At 57.8% G+C, this 22,297-nt stretch overlaps 1 protein-coding gene across 2 annotated transcripts in view; it reads left to right on the plus strand.

Moving 5' to 3' along the window:
* Positions 1–6,466: 6,466 nt before the first annotated feature.
* The window catches only part of LOC140388646 (sodium- and chloride-dependent creatine transporter 1-like), a 270,017-nt gene continuing 254,186 nt past the window's right edge, over positions 6,467–22,297 (plus strand). The window contains exon 1 of one of the 2 annotated variants that reach the window (XM_072473114.1): positions 6,467–6,757. In XM_072473114.1, the coding sequence (XP_072329215.1) occupies positions 6,727–6,757 (31 nt within the window). In that variant the 5' untranslated portion in view covers positions 6,467–6,726. Of the gene's footprint in view, positions 6,758–19,608; positions 19,690–22,297 lie in introns of those variants that run through there. The other variant, XM_072473113.1, reaches the window with a different exon arrangement.

The following is a 22,297-nucleotide window of genomic DNA, read 5'->3' on the forward strand; positions in this document are numbered from 1 at the left end:
ACTCCTTTACCACTCCCAAGAATTACTGAACCTGACACTAAATCACACTCCAATTGTACTTTATACAATGGATTGGATTGGATTGGATTTGTTTATTGCCACGTGTACCGAGGTACAGTGAAAAGTATTTTTCTGCGAGCAGCTCAACAGATCATTAAATACATGAGAAGAAAAGGGAATAAAAGAAAATACATAATAGGGCAACACAAGGTACACAATGTAACTACATAAGCACTGGCATCGGGTGAAGCATACAGGGTGTAGTGTTAATGAAATCAGTCCATAAGAGGGTCATTTAGGAGTCTGGTGACAGTGGGGAAGAAGCCGTTTTTGAGTCTGTTCGTGCGTGTTCTCAGACTTCTGTATCTCCTGCCCGATGGATGAAGTTGGAAGAGTGAGTAAGCCGGGTGGGAGGGATCTTTGATTATACTGCCCGCTTTCCCCAGGCAGCGGGAGGTGTAGATGGAGTCAATGGATGGGAGGCAGGTTTGTGTGATGGACTGGGCAGTGTTCACGACTCTCTGAAGTTTCTTGCGGGCCGAGCAGTTGCCATACCAGGCTGTGATGCAGCCCGATAGGATGCTTTCTATGGTGCATCTGTAAAAGTTGGTAAGGGTTAATGTGGACATGCCGAATTTCCTTAGTTTCCTGAGGAAGTATAGGCGCTGTTGTGCTTTCTTGGTGGTAGCGTCGACGTGGTTGGACCAGGACAGATTTTTGGAGATGTGCACCCCTAGGAATTTGAAACTGCTAACCGTCTCCACCTCGGCCCCGTTGATGCTGACAGGGGTGTGTACAGTACTTTGCTTCCTGAAGTCAATTACCAGCTCTTTAGTTTTGCTGGCATTGAGGGAGAGATTGTCGCTGCACCACTCCACTAGGTTCTCTATCTCCCTCCTGTATTCGGACTCATCGTTATTCGAGATCCGGCCCACTATGGTCGTATCGTCAGCAAACTTGTAGATGGAGTTGGAACTAAGTTTTGCCACGCAGTCGTGTGTGTACAGGGAGTAGAGTAGGGGGTTAAGTACGCAGCCTTGCGGGGCGCCGGTGTTGAGGACTATTGTGGAGGAGGTGTTGTTGTTCATTCTTACTGATTGTGGTCTGTTGGTCAGAAAATCGAGGATCCAGTTGCAGAATGGGGAGCCAGTCCTAGGTTTTGGAGCTTTGATATGAGCTTGGCTGGGATTATGGTGTTGAAGGTGGAGCTGTAGTCAATAAATAGGAGTCTAATGTAGGAGTCCTTGTTTTCAAGATGCTCTAGGGATGAGTGTAGGGCCAGGGAAATGGTGTCTGATGTGGACCGGTTGCAGCGGTATGCGAATTGCAGTGGATCAAGGCGTTCTGGGAGTATGGAGATGATGCACTTCATATGATCAACCTCTCGAAACACTTCATTACGACTGAAGTCAGGGCCACTGGACGGTAGTCATTGAGGCACGTTTGCTGGTTCTTTTTTGGCACCGGTGTGATGGTGGTCTTCTTGAAGCAGGTGGGGACCTCGGAGTGGAGTAGGGACAGGTTAAAGATGTCCGCGAATGCCTCTGCCAGCTGGTCCGCGCAGGCTCGGAGTGCACGACCAAGGATCCTGTCCGGGCCCGTCGCCTTCCGAGGGTTCACTTTCAGGAAGGCCAATCTGACTTCGGAAGCTGTGATGGTGGGTATGGGTGAATTATGGGCTGCTGGGGCACTCGACAGCGGATTGCTGGTTTCCTGCTCGAACCGAGCATAGAATGCAGTGAGTTCATCGGGGAGGGGTGCGCTGCTGCCGGAGATACTGTTTGGCTTCGCTTTGTAGCCCGTTATGTTGTTTAGTCCTTGCCACAACCGCCGAGAGTCTGTCTGTGACTCTAGCTTGGTTTGATTGTAAATGGAAGTAGGATACAATTTCCACCTATCCCATTCACTAATACCTCAGCTTTCATTGAGCTCTCTGGAGGGAAAACCAAATCCTTCTCCAGTAAGAGTTTGAGTTTGCTTCCCTTAAGATAGTTATGTGTTTGGCTACATCAGTTGAGGAAAATGGGATGATCGTCCCCTCAGCAAAAACCCTGTACATCTCTCATCCTCCTCATTTTTCACACCTGCTCCCACAGCAGTGTTTACCTCAGCTCTCCTAAGTCCAGTCGAAGCTACGGTCTGCCCTGTAGTATTCTCCACTTTTGTTCACTTTTCAGAATCCTCCTTATGAACTCCCACAAGTCCCATGGGTTTTCCTTGCAACTTCCAACATACTGAATGAACATGTCCCACCTTGTTGGAATGGTAACACCTAGGCATTCTAATCTCACCTCCAGCCTCAGTACCTTCCTTCTTGGTCTGAGGAGGAGATCTCGGAGCATTCCCAGCTATCCATCCCTTACCTTGGCCAGCTGCATTCCTTTCACCCCCCACTTACGATGATTTCCGAAAGTATGGGGGTGATGGAACAAAGATTTACATTTATGGGTTTGCTCATAATCATCAGCCATAATTGCTGCTTGTCTCGCAGTCTTCCATCTCTGATCTTCCACCTGAAGAAAAGTCTCAGTAGCTTCCGGAGCCATCCTGTCATATCACTAAAAACCTGGGGCGGGATCCTCCATCCCGCCAGACCCGCTTTCTGGGTGTGCCCCCCCCCCCCACCCCCCACAGTGGGATACTCCGTCCTAGCTGCCGGCCAATGGGGTTTCCCATTGTAACCACTCCCACACTGTCAGGAAATCCGCAATGTGAGTGCGCTGCCGGCAAAGCGAAGGATCCCACCGGCGGAGAATCCCATCCTCTGTGTCTCTTTTAATTTACACTGTAACCCAAACCACCACCTGCTGTTCCAAGGATCACGGACGAGCCCCCAAACTATGTTACACCATCCTGGGCTAGGGCACGGTCAATTCCAGCCCCACCTGACCCAGAGTCCAACACAAGTGAATTAACCAATGATTCTTATTAAACTTCCCTGAAATCTTTGTCCCCTGGCCGCCTAATAATTACAGTCACCAGGTTTGTAAATGTAAACGCAATTACTGTTTATACCAAGAACTATCATAAAATATGCAGTTATTCAATACCTAGTGCCCCCTTTAACTGTCTCACTCTCTACCCACATACACGACACAGGCATGCTCCCCATCCTCACCGGCTGCCCGCTGTTCCTCTGGGGCAGGCTCCGCCCTGCAGGGCCCCCCCCCAAGCAGCTCAAGCTCGTACAGCCTCAGTGCATCCCCCAGGACTGTGGCAACAAGGCAGATGGCAACCATCCCTGGTTGGATTCCGGAGTCCATTGTCTGTAGGGGGTGAAAGTCAGACATGTTAGCTTGGTGTGCAGCCCTGTGCCCAACCAGGTCCAACGCGCTACACAGTGGCCCAGGTTGGCACTGCAGACCCTGCCCACACATGTCCCCTCCACCTTCCATCCCCAAACCCGACTGTTCCTCCCGGCACCCTGCCCTCCGCACCACTGGCCCCGTCGATGCCTGGCACCATGGGGGGCCTCTGACCCTGGCGCCCGTCCCTGCTGTCAGGGGTACTGTGAGTTGGCATTGCCATGCCAGCAGTACACTCCGGCCAATTGTTAGCATGGGCAGTGCCAGCTGACTGTACCTCTGACAGCAGGGACAAGCACCTGGGCCAGAGCCCCCATGGTGACGGGCACCAGCGCGGTCAGCACTGGCTGAACTGGGTCTTTAGACCAAGCCCACCCACAACGTTTGCCTATCCCCCGCCAGTACCTCATAATAGCAATAATAATCTTTATTATTGTCACAGGTAGGCTTCCATTAACACTGCAATGAAGTTGCTGTGAAAATCCCCTAGTCGCCACACTCCGGCGCCTGTTGAGGCAAATCTGTATATTAAGGTGAGACAGCGCGTCTCATTTGAATATACATTCCCGAGATCTACCCAAGGCATGGGATCTAACCCCTTTCGCCCGGAGACTGCAGGCATGTGGTGTTCTGTGCTGCTCTCCACAAAGGGACCACAATGGTGCAGTGGTTAGCACTGCAGCCTCACGGCGCCGAGGTCCCAGGTTCGATCCCGGCCCTGGGTCACTGTCCGTGTGGAATTTGCACATTCTCCCCGTGTCTGCGTAGGCCTCACCCCCACAACCCAAAGATGTGCAGGATAGGTGGATTGGCCGCGCTAAATTGCCCCTTCATTGGAAAAAATGAATTGGGTACTCTAAATTTTTTTTTTAAAGGGACCAGATGGAATTGTACTCCTGGGGGTCTCCCAGGGGATCGGAGGCCCCAGTGCTTGCCCTCTGGGTAGGGTGGCATGCTAACACTGCCTACATGGCACCCTGGCAGTGACACCTTGGTGCCAGTCTGGCACTGCCATGGTACTCAGGTGGCACTGCCAGGGTGCTAGGCTGGTGGTGCCAAGCTGGCATTTTATGTGCAATGGGTATCAGGCCGGGTGTGTGTGTCCTGTGTGGGTTGGGGGGGGTGGGGGGGGGTGCAGGGATGCCGAGGACCACCTTATATATGAGTTGGGGCTCGGGGGGGGGGGGGGGGGTTTGGGAGTCGGGTCGGGGGCTCGAGAGATCGGGATGCTATTTAATTTTGTTGTCCTGATCTGTCTCTGCACTGAGGAGTTCCGGTGAGTGGGGCCGCATGTTCCCCACTGAGATCCCTACCCGGATGGGCAGCAGATAGCGGGCGGTGTCTCAGCACTCCGAGTGCCCACAGACCTGGGGGAGAGAGGGAGACGGGGATAGACTGGGAGGAGGCTGAATAGCCGATTTCTCTCTGTAAAGAAGCAGACAGGGAGAGGGGGATAGAAGTTTCACAGCGAGCGAGTGAGGTCCGGAAGGGGCTGCCTGAAGGGGCGGTGGGGGCAGATTCAAGAGGAACTTCCAAAGGGGAATGCGAGGAAGAGTTGAAAAGGAGAAAGTTGCTGGAAGACGGGAGAAGTAGCAGAGGAGAGGGGCTGATTGGCTCATTCTTTCACAGAGCCAGCACGGTGGGCTGAACGGTCTGTGACATTGTGTGTGACATTCCTGAATCCGGCACCTGCTGTACAATCCTGGTCATTGCAATGACTAAAATTGTCAATTCATTAATCAAACCATAAAACCCTTAAAATGCAGATTTCAGATGCAATCTACAAGATGTGAATTTGTGATTTAAGACTGGAGTTTAAAAGTCGGATTGCTCTGTGCTGTGTAGATTCTCCAGTGCCTCGCTCTGCTCAATTCAGTCTGCACCCTCAGGGCTTCTGTGGGGAAGCTGCAGCCCACTCCCCCTCCCCTCCCCCTCCCCCTCCCCCCCCCCCCCAGCCCCCAGCCCCCATCCCCCCTGCCCCCAGCCCAGTGAGGGGAAGCTGCTGCCCATTCCCCCCTGCCCCCAGCCCAGTGAGGGGAAGCTGCTGCCCATTCCCCCCCTGCCCCTAACCCACTGCCCAGTGAGGGAAGCTGCTGCCCATTCCCCCCCTGCCCCTAACCCACTGCCCAGTGAGGGAAGCTGATGCCCATTCCCCCCCTGCCCCGCCCCCCCTGCCCCCAGCCCCCTGCCCCAGTGAGGGAAGCTGCTGCCCCCCTCCCCCCTGCCCAGTGATGGGAAGCTGCTGCCCACTCCCACCCCCCCCACCCCCCTGCCCCCTGCCCAGTGAGGGAAGCTCCTGCCCATCCCCCCCCCCCTGCCCAGTGAGGGAAGCTGCTGCCCCCCCCCCTACCCCTGCCCAGTGAGGGAAGCTGCTGCCCATCCCCCCCCCAGCCCCCTGCCCAGTGAGGGGAAGCTCCTGCCCATTCCCCCCCCCCCCAGCCCAGTGAGGGAAGCTCCTGCCCCCCCCCCCAGCCCAGTGAGGGAAGCTGCTGCCCACTCCCCCCCCTGCCCAGTGAGGGAAGCTGCTGCCCATTCCCCCCCCCCCTGCCCAGTGAGGGAAGCTCCTGCCCACTCCCCCCCTGCCCAGTGAGGGAAGCTGCTGCCCCCCCCCCCACCCCTGCCCAGTGAGGGAAGCTGCTGCCCATCCCCCCCCAGCCCCCTGCCCAGTGAGGGGAAGCTCCTGCCCATTCCCCCCCCCCCCCCCCAGCCCAGTGAGGGAAGCTCCTGCCCCCCCCCCCCCAGCCCAGTGAGGGAAGCTGCTGCCCACTCCCCCCCCTGCCCAGTGAGGGAAGCTGCTGCCCATTCCCCCCCCCCCCCCTGCCCAGTGAGGGAAGCTCCTGCCCCCCCCCACCCCTGCCCAGTGAGGGAAGCTCCTGCCCCCCCCCCCAGCCCAGTGAGGGAAGCTGCTGCCCACTCCCCCCCCTGCCCAGTGAGGGAAGCTCCTGCCCCCCCCCCCCAGCCCAGTGAGGGAAGCTGCTGCCCATTCCCCCCCTGCCCAGTGAGGGAAGCTCCTGCCCATTCCCCCCCCTGCCCAGTGAGGGAAGCTGCTGCCCACTCCCCCCCCCCTGCCCAGTGAGGAGGGACTGGAAGATGCAGAGTGTAGCAGCAGCCAATGAGGAGTGTGGTGGGTGTTTCCCCAGGCCGGGCTGTTGTATGAAAGGTTGTGTGTGGGTGTGAGTGAGTGTGTGAGTGAGTGTGGGGAGGTGTGGGTGTGATTTGTGGGCAGTGACTGATGGAGAGCAGCACTCGCAGCTCCAGTTCACCTCTGCAGCCCCTGCCTGTGGCCAGAATTGCCTCTCACCCCAGACTGCAGCTTCGATGAGATTCTTCAGGCTGACCTTCAAGTGTTTTGTGGATTGCTTCTGAAATCTTCCGACCTGCTGGCTTTGTGTTTAAATCATCTCAGACCCATCTTTGCACCATGACATCAGCCCCAAAGCAGCTTCACTCAGGTAGGTGAATGGCTCAGATTGGGACCCTCTGTAGCTCTGCTGTCCACAGGAGAAACCTCCCACCTGCCCTCCCGGGGCTGCCTTTTATTTGTCTGCAAAAGGAACGTTTCTTTTCATGCTGCCTCTAAAAATATATCCGGGTTTCATTTTAATCTTGCCAATTAACAGCGTTTCTTCAAATAGGGAAGGGCAGATGTGTCTGGGTGGTCTGCCTGCCAAAGGCATGGGGGCAGGGGATTGGAGCTGCTGTTTTGATGCTTCTGTGGAACTGAGAAATCAGACAGAGAGAGAGAGAGGAGAGTGTGATAGGGGCATTAACGAGCTGGCAATGATCTCACCTTCTCCCGGGCAGAGAAGTACATCACAATGCATCAAATTAGTAATGCAGTCAAATCTTGCTGTTGGGGTCAATTTAAATAAAACATAACTGAGAGTCCCACCCATCTCCAAATAATGACTCAGGGGCCGGTGTGTGTCGATGCTGCTGAGAATGTTGCAGTAATTTGTAGTTCATCCAAACCACTTCCTAATGTGGGCAGTGGGCAGTCCCTCCCCCTCCCCCCACCGCCCCTGTGCATCCTCCACCGAACTCAACTCGTCCTAATTTCACCCTCACACTGGTCCCCCTGCAACCTGTGCCCCCAGTTCCCTGATTGCTGTCTCCCATTCATCGCCTTCCCTTTCTTCCCCTCCCCCAACCCCATCGCCGCCTCGTCTTCGGAGCCCCACCGTCCCCATCAAGCTGAGCTCGGATTCGCTGCTGGGGGCAGTCTCACTCGGTGACGTCACGAGCCGATGACGCAATTTTCCTTCCAGGAAATTTGACAAAAGATTGAAAAGAAGAAAATCTGTGGCAAGAGATGTGTGGGGCTCAATCTGTAGGTCTGTGCGCTGCGGCCCCCGGTTACTCGGTTATTTGAGTATAGTGTGGCGCCCTGAACCGCAATACCGTCTAACTGTCCGAACTCTTCAACATCCACTTGTTCAACGAGGGGCGAGGGACAAAGTTGTTTCCCGGACTGGCAAATGGTTCAAAGATGGTGCAGGATTGGCGCGGTCTCGGCCTATTCACAAATCTTTAAAAACAATAGGACGATTTGTAGAATCCCTCCAGTGCAGAAAGAGGTCATTTGGCCCATCAAGACTGCCCCGGCCCTTTGAAACACCGTACCCAGGCCCACTTCCTCACCCAATCCCTGTAACCCTACGGATTGATCACGGCCAATCCACCTAACAGCACGTCTCTCGGGACTTGTGGGAGGAAACCGGAGCACCCGGAGGAAACCCACGCAGACACGGGGAGAACGTGCAGACTCCGCACAGACAGTGACCCAAGGCCAGAATTGAACCTGGGTCCCTGGCGCTATGAGGCAGCAGTGCTAACCACCGTGCCACTGTGCTGCCAAGGTTGTTTAAAGAAAGCACACAGGATCCACAGCTCTGAGGCATCAAGTACAAGGCAGGTCATTCCAGTGAACCTTTATAAAGCACCAGGTTAGGCCTCATTCCGAGGATTGTGTCTAGTTCTGGGCTCCACCCAACAGGAAAGCTGTCAAGGGTAAGGATGGTCGCAGGGATGAGGCAATTCAGTTTATGTTGGGAGACTGGATAAACTGAGATGGTTGTCCTTCGATTAGAGAGGTTGAAGGGAGATTTAAGAGAGATGTTCAACATCATGCAGGGTTTGAAAGGGTGGAGAGGGAGAAACTGTTTGCAGAGATAACTGGCAAACGAAACAGGTGGGGAGATGAGGAATGTTTTCACCCAGCGAGCTGTTGTGATCTGGAAGGTGCAGCCGGAAAGGGCGGCGGAAGCAGGTTCAATAATAACTTCCAAAAGGGACTTGATAAATACTGGAAATGGAAAAACTGACAGGACGGTGGGGAGAGCAGGGGGAGCGCGATTAATTGGACAGCACATTCAGAAAGACAATGTCCACCTCCTGGGAAGCCTCATTCTGTGATTCATTGCTGAAGATTCTAAGGGGCACTGGAGGGAAATTCCCAGTGACGGAGGGAGCCCAGAACAAGGGGTGGGGGACAGGAGCAAGGAGGTTGAAAGGAGAGCCAGGCCATTAAGGGGCGATGTCAGGAGGCTCTTGCTCTCCTTCCAAAATGCTGTTGATACTGGGAGCCAATTAAAATGGGCACATCAGAGATTGCTAGATTTCATTTTGGAAATGTGTGTGACGACAATTGTGACCGAAGTAGCCAAAGCTCAACCCAATCCAACCTTACCAACAGCAGAGAGTGAGTTTTCATCCATAATTCATCCAAAAATTCCACAGGTCAATGAATTTGGGAAGAATTGAACTGAGCACTTGCAGAGGTTTCCTGAGTTTCAGCTCAGATACAAAGTTTGGTCACAAACAGTTTTACTCTAACCCCGTGCTGTGCCTGTCCTGGGAGTGTTTGATAGGGTCAGTGTAGAGGGAGCTTTACTCTGTATCTAACCCCGTGCTGTACCTGTCCTGGGAGTGTTTGATGGGGACAGTGTAGAGGGAGCTTTACTCTGTATCTAACCCCGTGCTGTACCTGTCCTGGGGGTGTTTGATGGGGATAGTGTAGAGGGAGATTTACTCTGTATCTAACCCCGTGCTGTACCTGTCCTGGGAGTGTTTGATGGGGACAGTGTAGAGGGAGCTTTATTCTGTATCTAACCCCGTGCTGTGCCTGTCCTGGGAGTGTTTGATGGGGACAGTGTAGAGGGAGCTTTATTCTGTATCTAACCCCGTGCTGTGCCTGTCCTGGGAGTGTTTGATGGGGACAGTGTAGAGGGAGCTTTACTCTGTATCTAACCCCGTGCTGTACCTGTCCTGGGGGTGTTTGATGGGGATAGTGTAGAGGGAGATTTACTCTGTATCTAACCCCGTGCTGTACCTGTCCTGGGAGTGTTTGATGGGGACAGTGTAGAGGGAGCTTTATTCTGTATCTAACCCCGTGCTGTGCCTGTCCTGGGAGTGTTTGATGGGGACAGTGTAGAGGGAGCTTTATTCTGTATCTAACCCCGTGCTGTGCCTGTCCTGGGAGTGTTTGATGGGGACAGTGTAGAGGGAGCTTTACTCTGTATCTAACCCCGTGCTGTACCTGTCCTGGGGGTGTTTGATGGGGATAGTGTAGAGGGAGATTTACTCTGTATCTAACCCCGTGCTGTACCTGTCCTGGGAGTGTTTGATGGGGACAGTGTAGAGGGAGCTTTATTCTGTATCTAACCCCGTGCTGTGCCGGTCCTGGGAGTGTTTGCTGGGGACAGTGTAGAGGGAGCTTTATTCTGTATCTAACCCCGTGCTGTGCCTGTCCTGGGAGTGTTTGATGGGGACAGTGTAAAGGGAGCTTTACTCTGTAACTAACCCCGTGCTGTACCTGTCCTGGGAGTGTTTGATGGGGACAGTGTAGAGGGAGCTTTACTCTGTATCTAACCCCGTGCTGTACCTGTCCTGGGAATGTTTGATGGGGACAGTGTAGAGGCAGCTTTACTCTGTATCTAACCCTGTGCTGTACCTGCCCTGGGAGTGTTTGATGGGGACAGTGTAGAGGGAGCTTAACTCTGTATCCAACCCCGTGCTGTACCTGTCCTGGGAGTGTTTGATGGGTCAGTGTAGAGGGAGCTTTACTCCGTATCTAACCCCGTGCTGTACCTGTCCTGGGAATGTTTGATGGGGACAGTGTAGAGGCAGCTTTACTCTGTATCTAACCCTGTGCTGTACCTGCCCTGGGAGTGTTTGATGGGGACAGTGTAGAGGGAGCTTAACTCTGTATCCAACCCCGTGCTGTACCTGTCCTGGGAGTGTTTGATGGGGACAGTGTAGAGGGAGCTTTATTCTGTATCTAACCCCGTGCTGTACCTGTCCTGGGAGTGTTTGATGGGACAGTGTAGAGGGAGCTTTACTCTGTATCTAACCCCGTGCTGTACCTGTCCTGGGAGTGTTTGATGGGGACAGTGTAGAGGGAGCTTTACTCTGTATCTAACCCCGTGCTGTACCTGTCCTGGGAGTGTTTGATGGGGACAGTATAGAGGGCGCTTTACTCTGTACCTAACCCTGTGCTGTACCTGTCCTGGGAGTGTTTGATAGGGACAGTGTAGAGGGAGCTTTACTCTGTATCTAACTCCGTGCTGCACCTGTCCTGGGAGTGTTTGATGGGGACAGTGTAGAGGGAGCTTTACTCTGTATCTAACCCCGTGCTGTACCTGTCCTGGGAGTGTTTGATGGGGACAGTGTAGAGGGAGCTTTACTCTGTATCTAACCCCGTGCTGTACCTGTCCTGGGAGTGTTTGATGGGGACAGTGTAGAGGGAGCTTTACTCTGTATCTAACCCCGTGCTGTACCTGTCCTGGGAGTGTTTGATGGGACAGTGTAGAGGGTGCTCTACCCTGTATCTAACCCTGTGCTGTACCTGTCCTGGGAGTGTTTGATAGGGACAGTGTAGAGGGAGCTTTACTCTGTATCTAACCCCGTGCTGTACCTGTCCTGGGAGTGTTTGATGGGGACAGTGTAGAGGGAGCTTTACTCTGTATCTAACCCCGTGCTGTACCTGTCCTGGGAGTGTTTGATGGGGACAGTGTAGAGGGAGCTTTACTCTGTATCTAACCCCGTGCTGTACCTGTCCTGGGAGTGTTTGATGGGGACAGTGTAGAGGGAGCTTTACGCTGTATCTAGCCCGGGCTGCACCTGTCCTGGGAGTGTTTGATGCAGATAGTGTAGGGGGATCTTTACTCTGTATCTAACCCCGTGCTGTACCTGTCCTGGGAGTGTTTGATGGGGACAGTGTAGAGGGAGCTTTACTCTGTATCTAACCCCGTGCTGTACCTGTCCTGGGAGTGTTTGATGGGGACAGTGTAGAGGGAGCTGTTCGGGGAGTGTGTGACGGGGACAGTGGTGAGGGAGCTGTCCGGGGAGTGTGTGACGGGGACAGTGCAGAGGGAGCTGTCCGGGGAGTGTGTGACGGGGCCAGTGTAGAGGGAGCTGTCCGGGGAGTGTGTGACGGGGACGGTGTAGAGGGAGCTGTCCGGGGAGTGTGTGACGGGGACGGTGTAGAGGGAGCTGTCCGGGGAGTGTGTGACGGAGACAGTGTAGAGGGAGCTGTCCGGGGAGTGTGTGACGGGGAGTGTGTGACGGGGACAGTGTAGAGGGTGCTGTCCGGGGAGTGTGACGGGGAGTGTGTGACGGGGACAGTGTAGAGGGAGTTGTCCGGGGAGTGTGTGACGGGGAGTGTATGACGGGGACGGTGTAGAGGGAGCTGTCCGGGGAGTGTGTGACGGGGAGTGTGTGACGGGGACAGTGTAGAGGGAGCTGTCCGGGGAGTGTGTGACGGGGCCAGTGTAGAGGGAGCTGTCCGGGGAGTGTGTGACGGTGAGTGTGTGACGGGGACAGTGTAGAGGGTGCTGTCCGGGGAGTGTGACGGGGAGTGTGTGATGGGGACAGTGTAGAGGGAGCTGTCCGGGGAGTGTGTGACGGGGCCAGTGTAGAGGGAGCTGTCCGGGGAGTGTGTGACGGTGAGTGTGTGACGGGGACAGTGTAGAGGGAGCTGTCCGGGGAGTGTGTGACGGGGAGTGTGTGATGGGGACAGTGTAGAGGGAGCTGTCCGGGGAGTGTGTGACGGGGAGTGTGTGATGGGGACAGTGTAGAGGGAGCTGTCCGGGGAGTGTGTGATGGGGAGTGTGTGACGGGGAGTGTGTGACGGGGACAGTGTAGAGGGAGCTGTCCGGGGAGTGTGTGACGGGGACAGTGTAGAGGGAGCTGTCCGGGGAGTGTGTGACGGGGACGGTGTAGAGGGAGCTGTCCGGGGAGTGTGTGACGGGGACGGTGTAGAGGGAGCTGTCCGGGGAGTGTGTGACGGGGACAGTGTAGAGGGAGCTGTCCGGGGAGTGTGTGACGGGGACGGTGTAGAGGGAGCTGTCCGGGGAGTGTGTGACGGGGACGGTGTAGAGGGAGCTGTCCGGGGAGTGTGTGATGGGGACGGTGTAGAGGGAGCTGTCCGGGGAGTGTGTGACGGGGACGGTGTAGAGGGAGCTGTCCGGGGAGTGTGTGACGGGGAGTGTGTGACGGGGAGTGTGTGACGGGGACAGTGTAGAGGGAGCTGTCCGGGGAGTGTGTGATGGGGACAGTGTAGAGGGAGCTGTCCGGGGAGTGTGTGTCCGGGGAGTGTGTGATGGGGACAGTGTAGAGGGAGCTCTCCGGGGACTGTGTGACGGGGACAGTGTGGTCCGGAATGTTCTCTATTTCCAGTGTTTAGATTATTGGGCCAATAGTGATATTCGGTCTGGTTATAATTTCCCGAGATTGTGGCTGTTTCCGGAGATCAGGGGCGGGATTCTCCGTGAATTGGCACGGTGGCCTGAATCCGGTGCCAAAAACGTTGCGAATCGCTCCGGCATCGGGCCCCCCGAAACATTGCGAATTCTCCGGCCGGGAATGGGCTAGTCGCCGTCAGTGACGGCACCCTCCTCCCGGAGGCCCGTCAAAATGACCACCCACCGCACAGCGTCAAGTGAGGCCCCCCACTGCCTGCCCCCTTCCCCCATTCCCGTTCCCCCATATCCCCCTTCCCCCATGTCCCCTTCCCCCATATCTGCCCTTCCCCCCATATCCCCCCTTCCCCCGATATCCCCCATATCCCCTTCCCCATATCCCCTCCCCCCATCCCCTCCCATATCCCCCCTCCCCCATATCCCCTATATCACCTTCCCCATATCCCCCCATCCCCCTTCCCCCATATTCCACCTTCCCCAATATCCCCTTCCCCAATATCCCCTTCCCCATTCCCCCCATATCACCCTTCCCCCCATATCCCTTCCCCATATCCCCCTTTCCCCCATATCACCCTTCCCCTATCCACCTTCCCCTTATTTCCCCCATTCCCCCCATATCCCACTTCCCCCATATCCCCCGGGATATGGGGGAAGGGGAGATATGGGGGAAGGGGTTCTGGGGGAAGGGTGGATATGGGGGGATAAGGGGGATATGGGGAAGGGATATGGGTGGAGGGGTGATATGGGGGGAATGGGGAAGGGTGATATGGGGGGAGGGGGGATTTGGGGGGAGAGGGGATATGGGGGAAGTGGGGACAGACCAGGCCACCAGGCATACGACGCCCCCAGGACATTCCAGGGCAGCCATGAGCCAGGGACAGACCCGGAGCACCAGGCGGACGCCGCCCACATCTAGTGCCAGTGCAGCGACACCGGCGTGCCCCACCCAGCGACGAGGAGGGCAGCCACAGCAACAGGCCCCCATCGCAGCTGACCCAGGACACAAGCACCCAGGAGACCCACATACAGGACACACCCACCCAGGACACCAACACACAGGACACCGACACACAGGACACTGACACACAGGACACTGACACACAGGACCCCAACACACAGGACACTGACACACAGGACCCCAACACACAGGACCCCAACACACAGGACCCCAACATACAGGACACTGACACACAGGACACTGACACACAGAACCCCAACACACAGGACACTGACACACAGGACCCCAACACACAGGACCCCAACACACAGGACCCCAACACACAGGACACTGACACACAGGACACTGACACACAGGACACTGACACACAGGACACTGACACACAGGACACACCCACCCAGGACACCGACACACAGGACACCGACACACAGGACACTGACACACAGGACACTGACACACAGGACCCCAACACACAGGACACTGACACACAGGACCCCAACACACAGGACCCCAACACACAGGACACCAACACACAGGACACCGACACACAGGACACTGACACACAGAACCCCAACACACAGGACACTGACACACAGGACCCCAACACACAGGACCCCAACACACAGGACCCCAACACACAGGACCCCAACACACAGGACACTGACACACAGGACACTGACACACAGGACACTGACACACAGGACACTGACACACAGGACACTGACACACAGGACCCCGACACACAGGACCCCGACACACAGGACCCCGACACACAGGACCCCAACACACAGGACCCCAACACACAGGACCCCAACACATAGGACACTGACACACAGGACACTGACACACAGGACACTGACACACAGGACACTGACACAAAGGACCCCAACACACAGGACCCTGACACACAGGACACTGACACACAGGACCCCAACACACAGGACACTGACACACAGGACACTGACACACAGGACCCCGACACACAGGACACTGACACACAGGACACTGACACACAGGACCCCAACACACAGGACACCGACACACAGGACACTGACACACAGGACCCCAACACACAGGACACTGACACACAGGACACTGACACACAGGACCCCGACACACAGGACACTGACACACAGGACACTGACACACAGGACACTGACACACAGGACACTGACGCACAGGACACTGACACACAGGACACTGACACACAGGACACTGACACACAGGACCCCGACACACAGGACACGGACGCCCAGGACCCCGACACACAGGACACTGACACACAGGACACTGACACACAGGACACTGACACACAGGACACTGACACACAGGACCCCGACACACAGGACACTGACACACAGGACACTGACACACAGGACACTGACACACAGGACACTGACACACAGGACACTGACACACAGGACACTGACACACAGGACCCCGACACACAGGACACCGACACACAGGACACTGACACACAGGACACTGACACACAGGACACCCACACACAGGACACTGACACACAGGACCCCAACACACAGGACCCCAACACACAGGACACCGACACACAGGACACTGACACACAGGACACTGACGCACAGGACACTGACACACAGGACACTGACACACAGGACACTGACACACAGGACACTGACACACAGGACCCCAACACACAGGACACCGACACACAGGACACTGACACACAGGACACTGACACACAGGACACCCACACACAGGACACTGACACACAGGACCCCAACACACAGGACCCCAACACACAGGACACCGACACACAGGACACTGACACACAGGACCCCAACACACAGGACACTGACACACAGGACCCCAACACACAGGACACCGACACACAGGACACCGACACACAGGACACCGACACACAGGACACTGGCACACAGGACACCGACACACAGGACACTGACACACAGGACCCTGACACACAGGACACTGACACCCAGGACACCCACACACAGGACCCTGACACACAGGACACTGACACACAGAACCCCAACACACAGGACCCTGACACACAGGACACTGACACACAGGACACCAACACACAGGACCCTGACACACAGGACACTGACACACAGGACACCGACACACAGGACACCGACACACAGGACACCGACGCCCAGGACACCCACACACAGGACACTGACACACAGGACCCCAACACACAGGACACTGACACACAGGACACTGACGCACAGGACCCTGACACACAGGACCCTGACACACAGGACACTGACACACAGGACACCAACACACAGGACCCTGACACACAGGACACTGACACACAGAACCCCAACACACAGGACCCTGACACACAGGACCCTGACACACAGGACACCAACACACAGGACCCTGACACACAGGACACTGACACACAGGACACCAACACACAGGACCCTGACACACAGGACCCTGACACACAGGACACTGACACACAGGACACCGACACACAGGACCCCGACACACAGGACCCTGACACACAGGACACTGACACACAGGACACTGACACACAGGACCCTGACACACAGGACCCTGACACACAGGACACTGACACACAGGACACCGACACACAGGACCCCGACACACAGGACCCCAACACACAGGACACTGACACACAGGACACTGACACACAGAACCCCAACACACAGGACACTGACACACAGGACCCTGACACACAGGACACTGACACACAGGACACCAACACACAGGACCCTGACACACAGGACACTGACACACAGGACCCCGACACCCAGGACCCCAACACCCAGGACCCCAACACCCAGGACCCCAACACACAGGACACTGACACACAGGACACTGACACACAGGACACTAACACACAGGACACTGACGCCCAGGACACTGACACACAGGACACTGACACACAGGACACTGACACACAGGACACTGACGCCCAGGACACTGACACACAGGACACTGACACACAGGACACTGACACACAGGACACTGACACACAGGACACTGACGCCCAGGACACCCACACACAGGGTCGAATGGACCTGAATCACCACTCCGGGGGACCCCGGACTCCGGGTCCAGTGAGGAGCACGACACTGTGCCACTGCTGTCTCCTGCACCCTCCACCATCGCAGAGACACTCACCTCGGTTGGGCACTTTAGCGATGAAGCATCTGGGACACTAACTGGTGCGCACAACACAGCTGTCCCGGTACAGCAGGTGGAGGTAGGAGCAGCCGAGGGGCCGGGCGGTCGGACCAAGGGACGACCGAAGTGGGTGACGGCCGGCTTACGGCAGCTGCAGACGCAGGTGGAGGAGTCCACCCGCGTGCGGGAGCAGGTAGTGGTGCCGGTCATGCGTGCCACCCAGGCCGACACCGCACGGGTGGCGTCCGCGGTGGAGGCAATGGGTGCGACGGTGTCAGACATGGGGAACGGTTTGCGAGGCCTGGGGATTTCCGTGCAGGCGGCGTCTGTGGCCCAGGACATGGCTGCCCTCTCACAAGAGGCCATGATCCAGTGCCAGCGCCAGATGGCAGAGGCGCTCAATGCCGTGGCCCAGTCTCTGCAGCCCATGGCCCAGTCTCTGCAGGCAGTGGCCCAGTCCCAGCAGGTAATGGCCCAGTCCCAGCAGGTAATGGCCCAGTCTCAGCAGGCCATGGCCCAGTCCCAGCAGGTAATGGCCCAGTCCCAGCAGGCAATGGCCCAGTCCCAGCAGGTAATGGCCCAGTCCCAGCAGGTAATGGCCCAGTCTCTGCAGGCAATGGCCCAGTCCCAGCAGGTAATGGCCCAGTCCCAGCAGGCAATGGCCCAGTCTCTGCAGGTAATGGCCCAGTCCCAGCAGGTAATGGCCCAGTCCCAGCAGGTAATGGCCCAGTCTCAGCAGGCAATGGCCCAGTCCCAGCAGGTAATGGCCCAGTCCCAGCAGGTAATGGCCCAGTCTCTGCAGGTAATGGCCCAGTCCCAGCAGGTAACGGCCCAGTCCCAGCAGGTAATGGCCCAGTCCCAGCAGGTAATGGCCCAGTCCCAGCAGGTAATGGCCCAGTCCCAGCAGGTAATGGCCCAGTCCCAGCAGGTAATGGCCCAGTCCCAGCAGGTAATGGCCCAGTCCCAGCAGGTAATGGCCCAGTCCCAGCAGGCAATGGCCCAGTCTCTGCAGGTAATGGCCCAGTCCCAGCAGGTAATGGCCCAGTCTCAGCAGGCAATGGCCCAGTCCCAGCAGGTAATGGCCCAGTCTCAGCAGGCAATGGCCCAGTCTCTGCAGGTAATGGCCCAGTCCCAGCAGGTAATGGCCCAGTCTCAGCAGGCAATGGCCCAGTCCCAGCAGGTAATGGCCCAGTCCCAGCAGGTAATGGCCCAGTCCCAGCAGGCAATGGCCCAGTCTCTGCAGGTAATGGCCCAGTCCCAGCAGGTAATGGCCCAGTCCCAGCAGGCAATGGCTCAGTCTCTGCAGGTAATGGCCCAGTCCCAGCAGGCAATGGCCCAGTCTCAGCAGGCAATGGCCCAGTCTCAGCAGGCAATGGCCCAGTCTCAGCAGGCAATGGCCCAGTCTCAGCAGGTAATGGCCCAGTCCCAGCAGGTAATGGCCCAGTCCCAGCAGGTAATGGCTCAGTCTCAGCAGGTAATGGCCCAGTCTCAGCAGGCAATGGCCCAGTCCCAGCAGGTAATGGCCCAGTCTCTGCAGGTAATGGCCCAGTCTCTGCAGGTAATGACCCAGTCTCTGCAGGTAATGGCCCAGTCCCAGTAGGTAATGGCTGGGTTGCCCAGCAGGTAATGGCCCAGTCTCAGCATGCCATCGCTGACGGCATCGGCGCCATTGCCCATGTGCTGGCCGGCGTCGCCCAGACACAGACAGGGATGGCCAACTCCCTGGGCTCCATGGCTGCAAACTTGCAGACCCTTGTCGATACCAGGGCGGGCCTCCAGGACTGGCAGCGCCAGGTGTCGGGGGGGGGCGTCGGGTGCTCGGTCCGTTCGCATCCTCGACCCATGTAGAGGCCCGGGGGCCATCGGGCACCCCGAGGTGGGAGGAGGTGCTGGGGCACGTTCCGGGTCTCCCTGCAGGAGAGGCTCCGCGACACCTCGGACTCCACCCCCCCCTTCCATCCCAGGTGCACCTAGTGGCTGGTTTAGCACACTGGGAGAAAGAGCTGGCTTTAAAAGCAGACCAAGGCAGGCCAGCAGCACGGTTCAATTCCCGTACCAGCCTCCCCGAACAGGCGCCGGAATGTGGTGACTAGGGGCTTTTCACAGTAACTTCATTGAAGCCTACGTTTGACAATAAGCGATTTTCATTTTTCTTTTTCACCTGGTGGGCAACGGGCAGGACAGGCTGGCAGCTCGCCATCCCAGTCGCCTGAGCCACAGCCTGGCCCAACTAGGCCGGGCCGCCCCAGGAAACGGCCGCCAAAGGGATCCCTAGTCACAGGGCTGGAATCACGGGAGTCCACCTCCAGTTCTGCTGTACCATCTGGGGAACCACCTAGACGTAGTCATAGGGCCCGTAAGGCCAAACAATTAGACACTAAGTAAGTTGGCATGGGTGCAGGGCACAGATTAGTTCGGGGGCTAGGGCACGTGTATGAACTGTTTGTTATTCAAATCACTTTCACACCTACAGAAGCTGCCTTTGTGCTCTGTCTGATGCGTGCGGGGGTGTGGTGTGAGGTGAGCGCCAGAGTGTGTGTGAGGGGTGATAGAACGTCGGCCTCAGGTGAGTGTGCCCCCCTCCCCCCCGGGTCGCCCTTGCCATCCCCCCGGGCAGAGGACGGGACCGTGCGCTGCAGTGTCACAGCCGCATGCAGGGATGGTCCGGGTGGATGGTGGTACTGTGGCCATGGGTCAGACATTGTCCAACGATGTAGAGCCAGGAGCTCATCGCAGAGCGGATTGTCATCATCCTCCATGGCCTGCAATAGACACGCTTCCACCGGCGCCCGTGTGAGCCCAGCCCGTTGTGCCACAGGTGGATATGCAATGGAGGGGTGGTGAGGGGGGTTTGCGTTGGGTGGGGTGAGGGTGGTTGGTGTTGGGTGGGTGGTGATGGGGGTTTGCGTTGGGTGGGGTGAGGGTGGTTGGTGTTGGGTGGGTGGTGAGGGGGGTTTGCGTTGGGTGGGGTGAGGGTGGTTGGTGTTGGGTGGGTGGGGAGAGGGTGGTTGGTGTTGGGTGGGGGGGGGAGAGGGTGGTTGGTGTTGGGTGGGGGGGGAGAGGGTGGTTGGTGTTGGGTGGGGTGAGGGTGGTTGGTGTTGGGTGGGGTGAGGGTGGTTGGTGTTGGGTGGGTGGGGAGAGGGTGGTTGGTGTTGGGTGGGGGGGAGAGGGTGGTTGGTGTTGGGTGGGGTGAGGGTGGTTGGTGTTGGGTGGGGTGAGGGTGGTTGGTGTTGGGTGGGGTGAGGGTGGTTGGTGTTGGGTGGGGTGAGGGTGGTTGGTGTTGGGTGGGGTGAGGGTGGTTGGTGTTGGGTGGGGGGGTAGAGGGTGGTTGGTGTTGGGTGGGGGGGGAGAGGGTGGTTGGTGTTGGGTGGGGTGAGGGTGGCTGGTGTTGGGTGGGTGGGGTGAGGGTGGTTGGTGTTGGGTGGGGTGAGGGTGGTTGGTGTTGGGTGGGGTGAGGGTGGTTGGTGTTGGTGTTGGGTGGGGGGGTGAGGGCTGTAGGCTGGTGCCGTGGTATGCAGTCTGTGCCCATGCTCGGTGAATCCCACGCCCCCCTAGTCTGTGAACAGGGCGGCTATCAGCCTGTCCCGTGCCCGCTGGCCCGGCCGGTAACGGTGGGCAGCCTCCCATCCATGTCCAGCCCGTCTGTCCTGACCATTGCCCCCATCCTCCTCATCTGGGGAGGTCTGCGCCTCGCCTTGCTGCTCCTCCCCTTCCCCCTCCTCTGCCTGCGGCACATCGCCCTCTGCTGGGCTAGGTTGTGCAGGACGCGGCAGGCCACGACGATGCGGCCGACCCTATCTGACGGGTACTGGAGGGCCCCCTCCAGAGCGGTCCAGGCACCTGAAACGCATCTTCAGCAGCCCAAAGCACCTCTCGATCACTCCCCTGATCGCTGCATGGGCATCGTTGTAGCGGTTCTCCGCGTCAGTCTGTGGCCTCCGTATAGGCGTCATCAGCCACGAGCGCAATGGGTAACCCCTGTTGCCCAGCAACCAGCCTCTCAGCGGGGGGGTGGGGCTTTCCTCGAACATGGTGGGGATGAAAGATTGCGCCAATACGAATGAGTCGTGTACACTGCCCGGGCGCAGACGTGCAGGATCATCATGCGGTGGTCACAGACCACCTGCACGTTCATGGAATAGGTCCCCTTCCTATTGGTGAACACGGCCCTGTTATCCGCAGGTGCCCGCACGGCGACGTGCATCCCATCGACCGCCCCCTGGACCATGGGCATCCTGGCCGCCGCAGCGAAGCCCACGGCCCGGGCATCCTAGCTGGCCCGGTGCACAGGGAACTGGCTGTAGCGGTCCGCAATGGCATATAGGGCGTCTGTCACTGCCCGGTTGCACCGATGCCTGCGAGATGCTGGACAGGTCTCCACTCGGCGCCTGGAATGACCCCATGGCATAGAAGTTCAGGAACACCATAACCTTGACGGCCACGGGGAGAGGGTGTCCTCCCCCACTGCCTCGCGGTGCCAGGTGTGCCATCAGGTGGCAGATGTGTGCCATGGTTTCCTGGCTCATCCGGAGTCTCCTCCAGCATGCCCGGTCCGTGAGATCCTGGTACGACGAGTGGGGCCGGTACACACGGGGCCTCATCGGGCGTCTCCGTCGCCGTGGCACCACCACCACCTCCTCCTCCTCGTCCTGTCATGCGGGCGGCCCTCCAGCCTGGGCGGCAGCCTCCGCCGCCCCCCGGCACGCTCCTGCTCCCTGGGCAACATGTAGCAGTGTGGCTCCCGCCACGATGGCCAACATCGCTGGGTGATTACCAAACATAACGGCCTGCTGGGGGTGGGGGGGGGATAGAGGACATGTCACCATTGCCCATACCCCCCCCCCCCCCCCGCGCAGCCAGGTGCCATGGGCAACTGTTGCCAGCTGGCACATGGCCAGGCAGACTCCCCCCCCAACCCACCCCCCCGGCACGCACCCTCCCCAACCCCCCCCCCCCCCTCCTCCCCGGCACGCACCCTCCCCAACCCCCCCCCCCCCACCCTGCTCCCCGGCACGCAACCTCCCCAACCCACCCCCTCCTCCCCAGCACGCACCCTCCCCAACCCCCCCCCCCCCCACCCTGCTCCCCGGCACGTAACCTCCCCAACCCACCCCCCTCCTCCCCAGCACGCACCCTCCCCAACCACCCCCTCCTCCTCCCCGGCACGCATCCTC

Source organism: Scyliorhinus torazame, chromosome 13 (genome assembly GCF_047496885.1).
Source record: "Scyliorhinus torazame isolate Kashiwa2021f chromosome 13, sScyTor2.1, whole genome shotgun sequence".
NCBI classification, from domain to species: domain Eukaryota; kingdom Metazoa; phylum Chordata; class Chondrichthyes; order Carcharhiniformes; family Scyliorhinidae; genus Scyliorhinus; species Scyliorhinus torazame.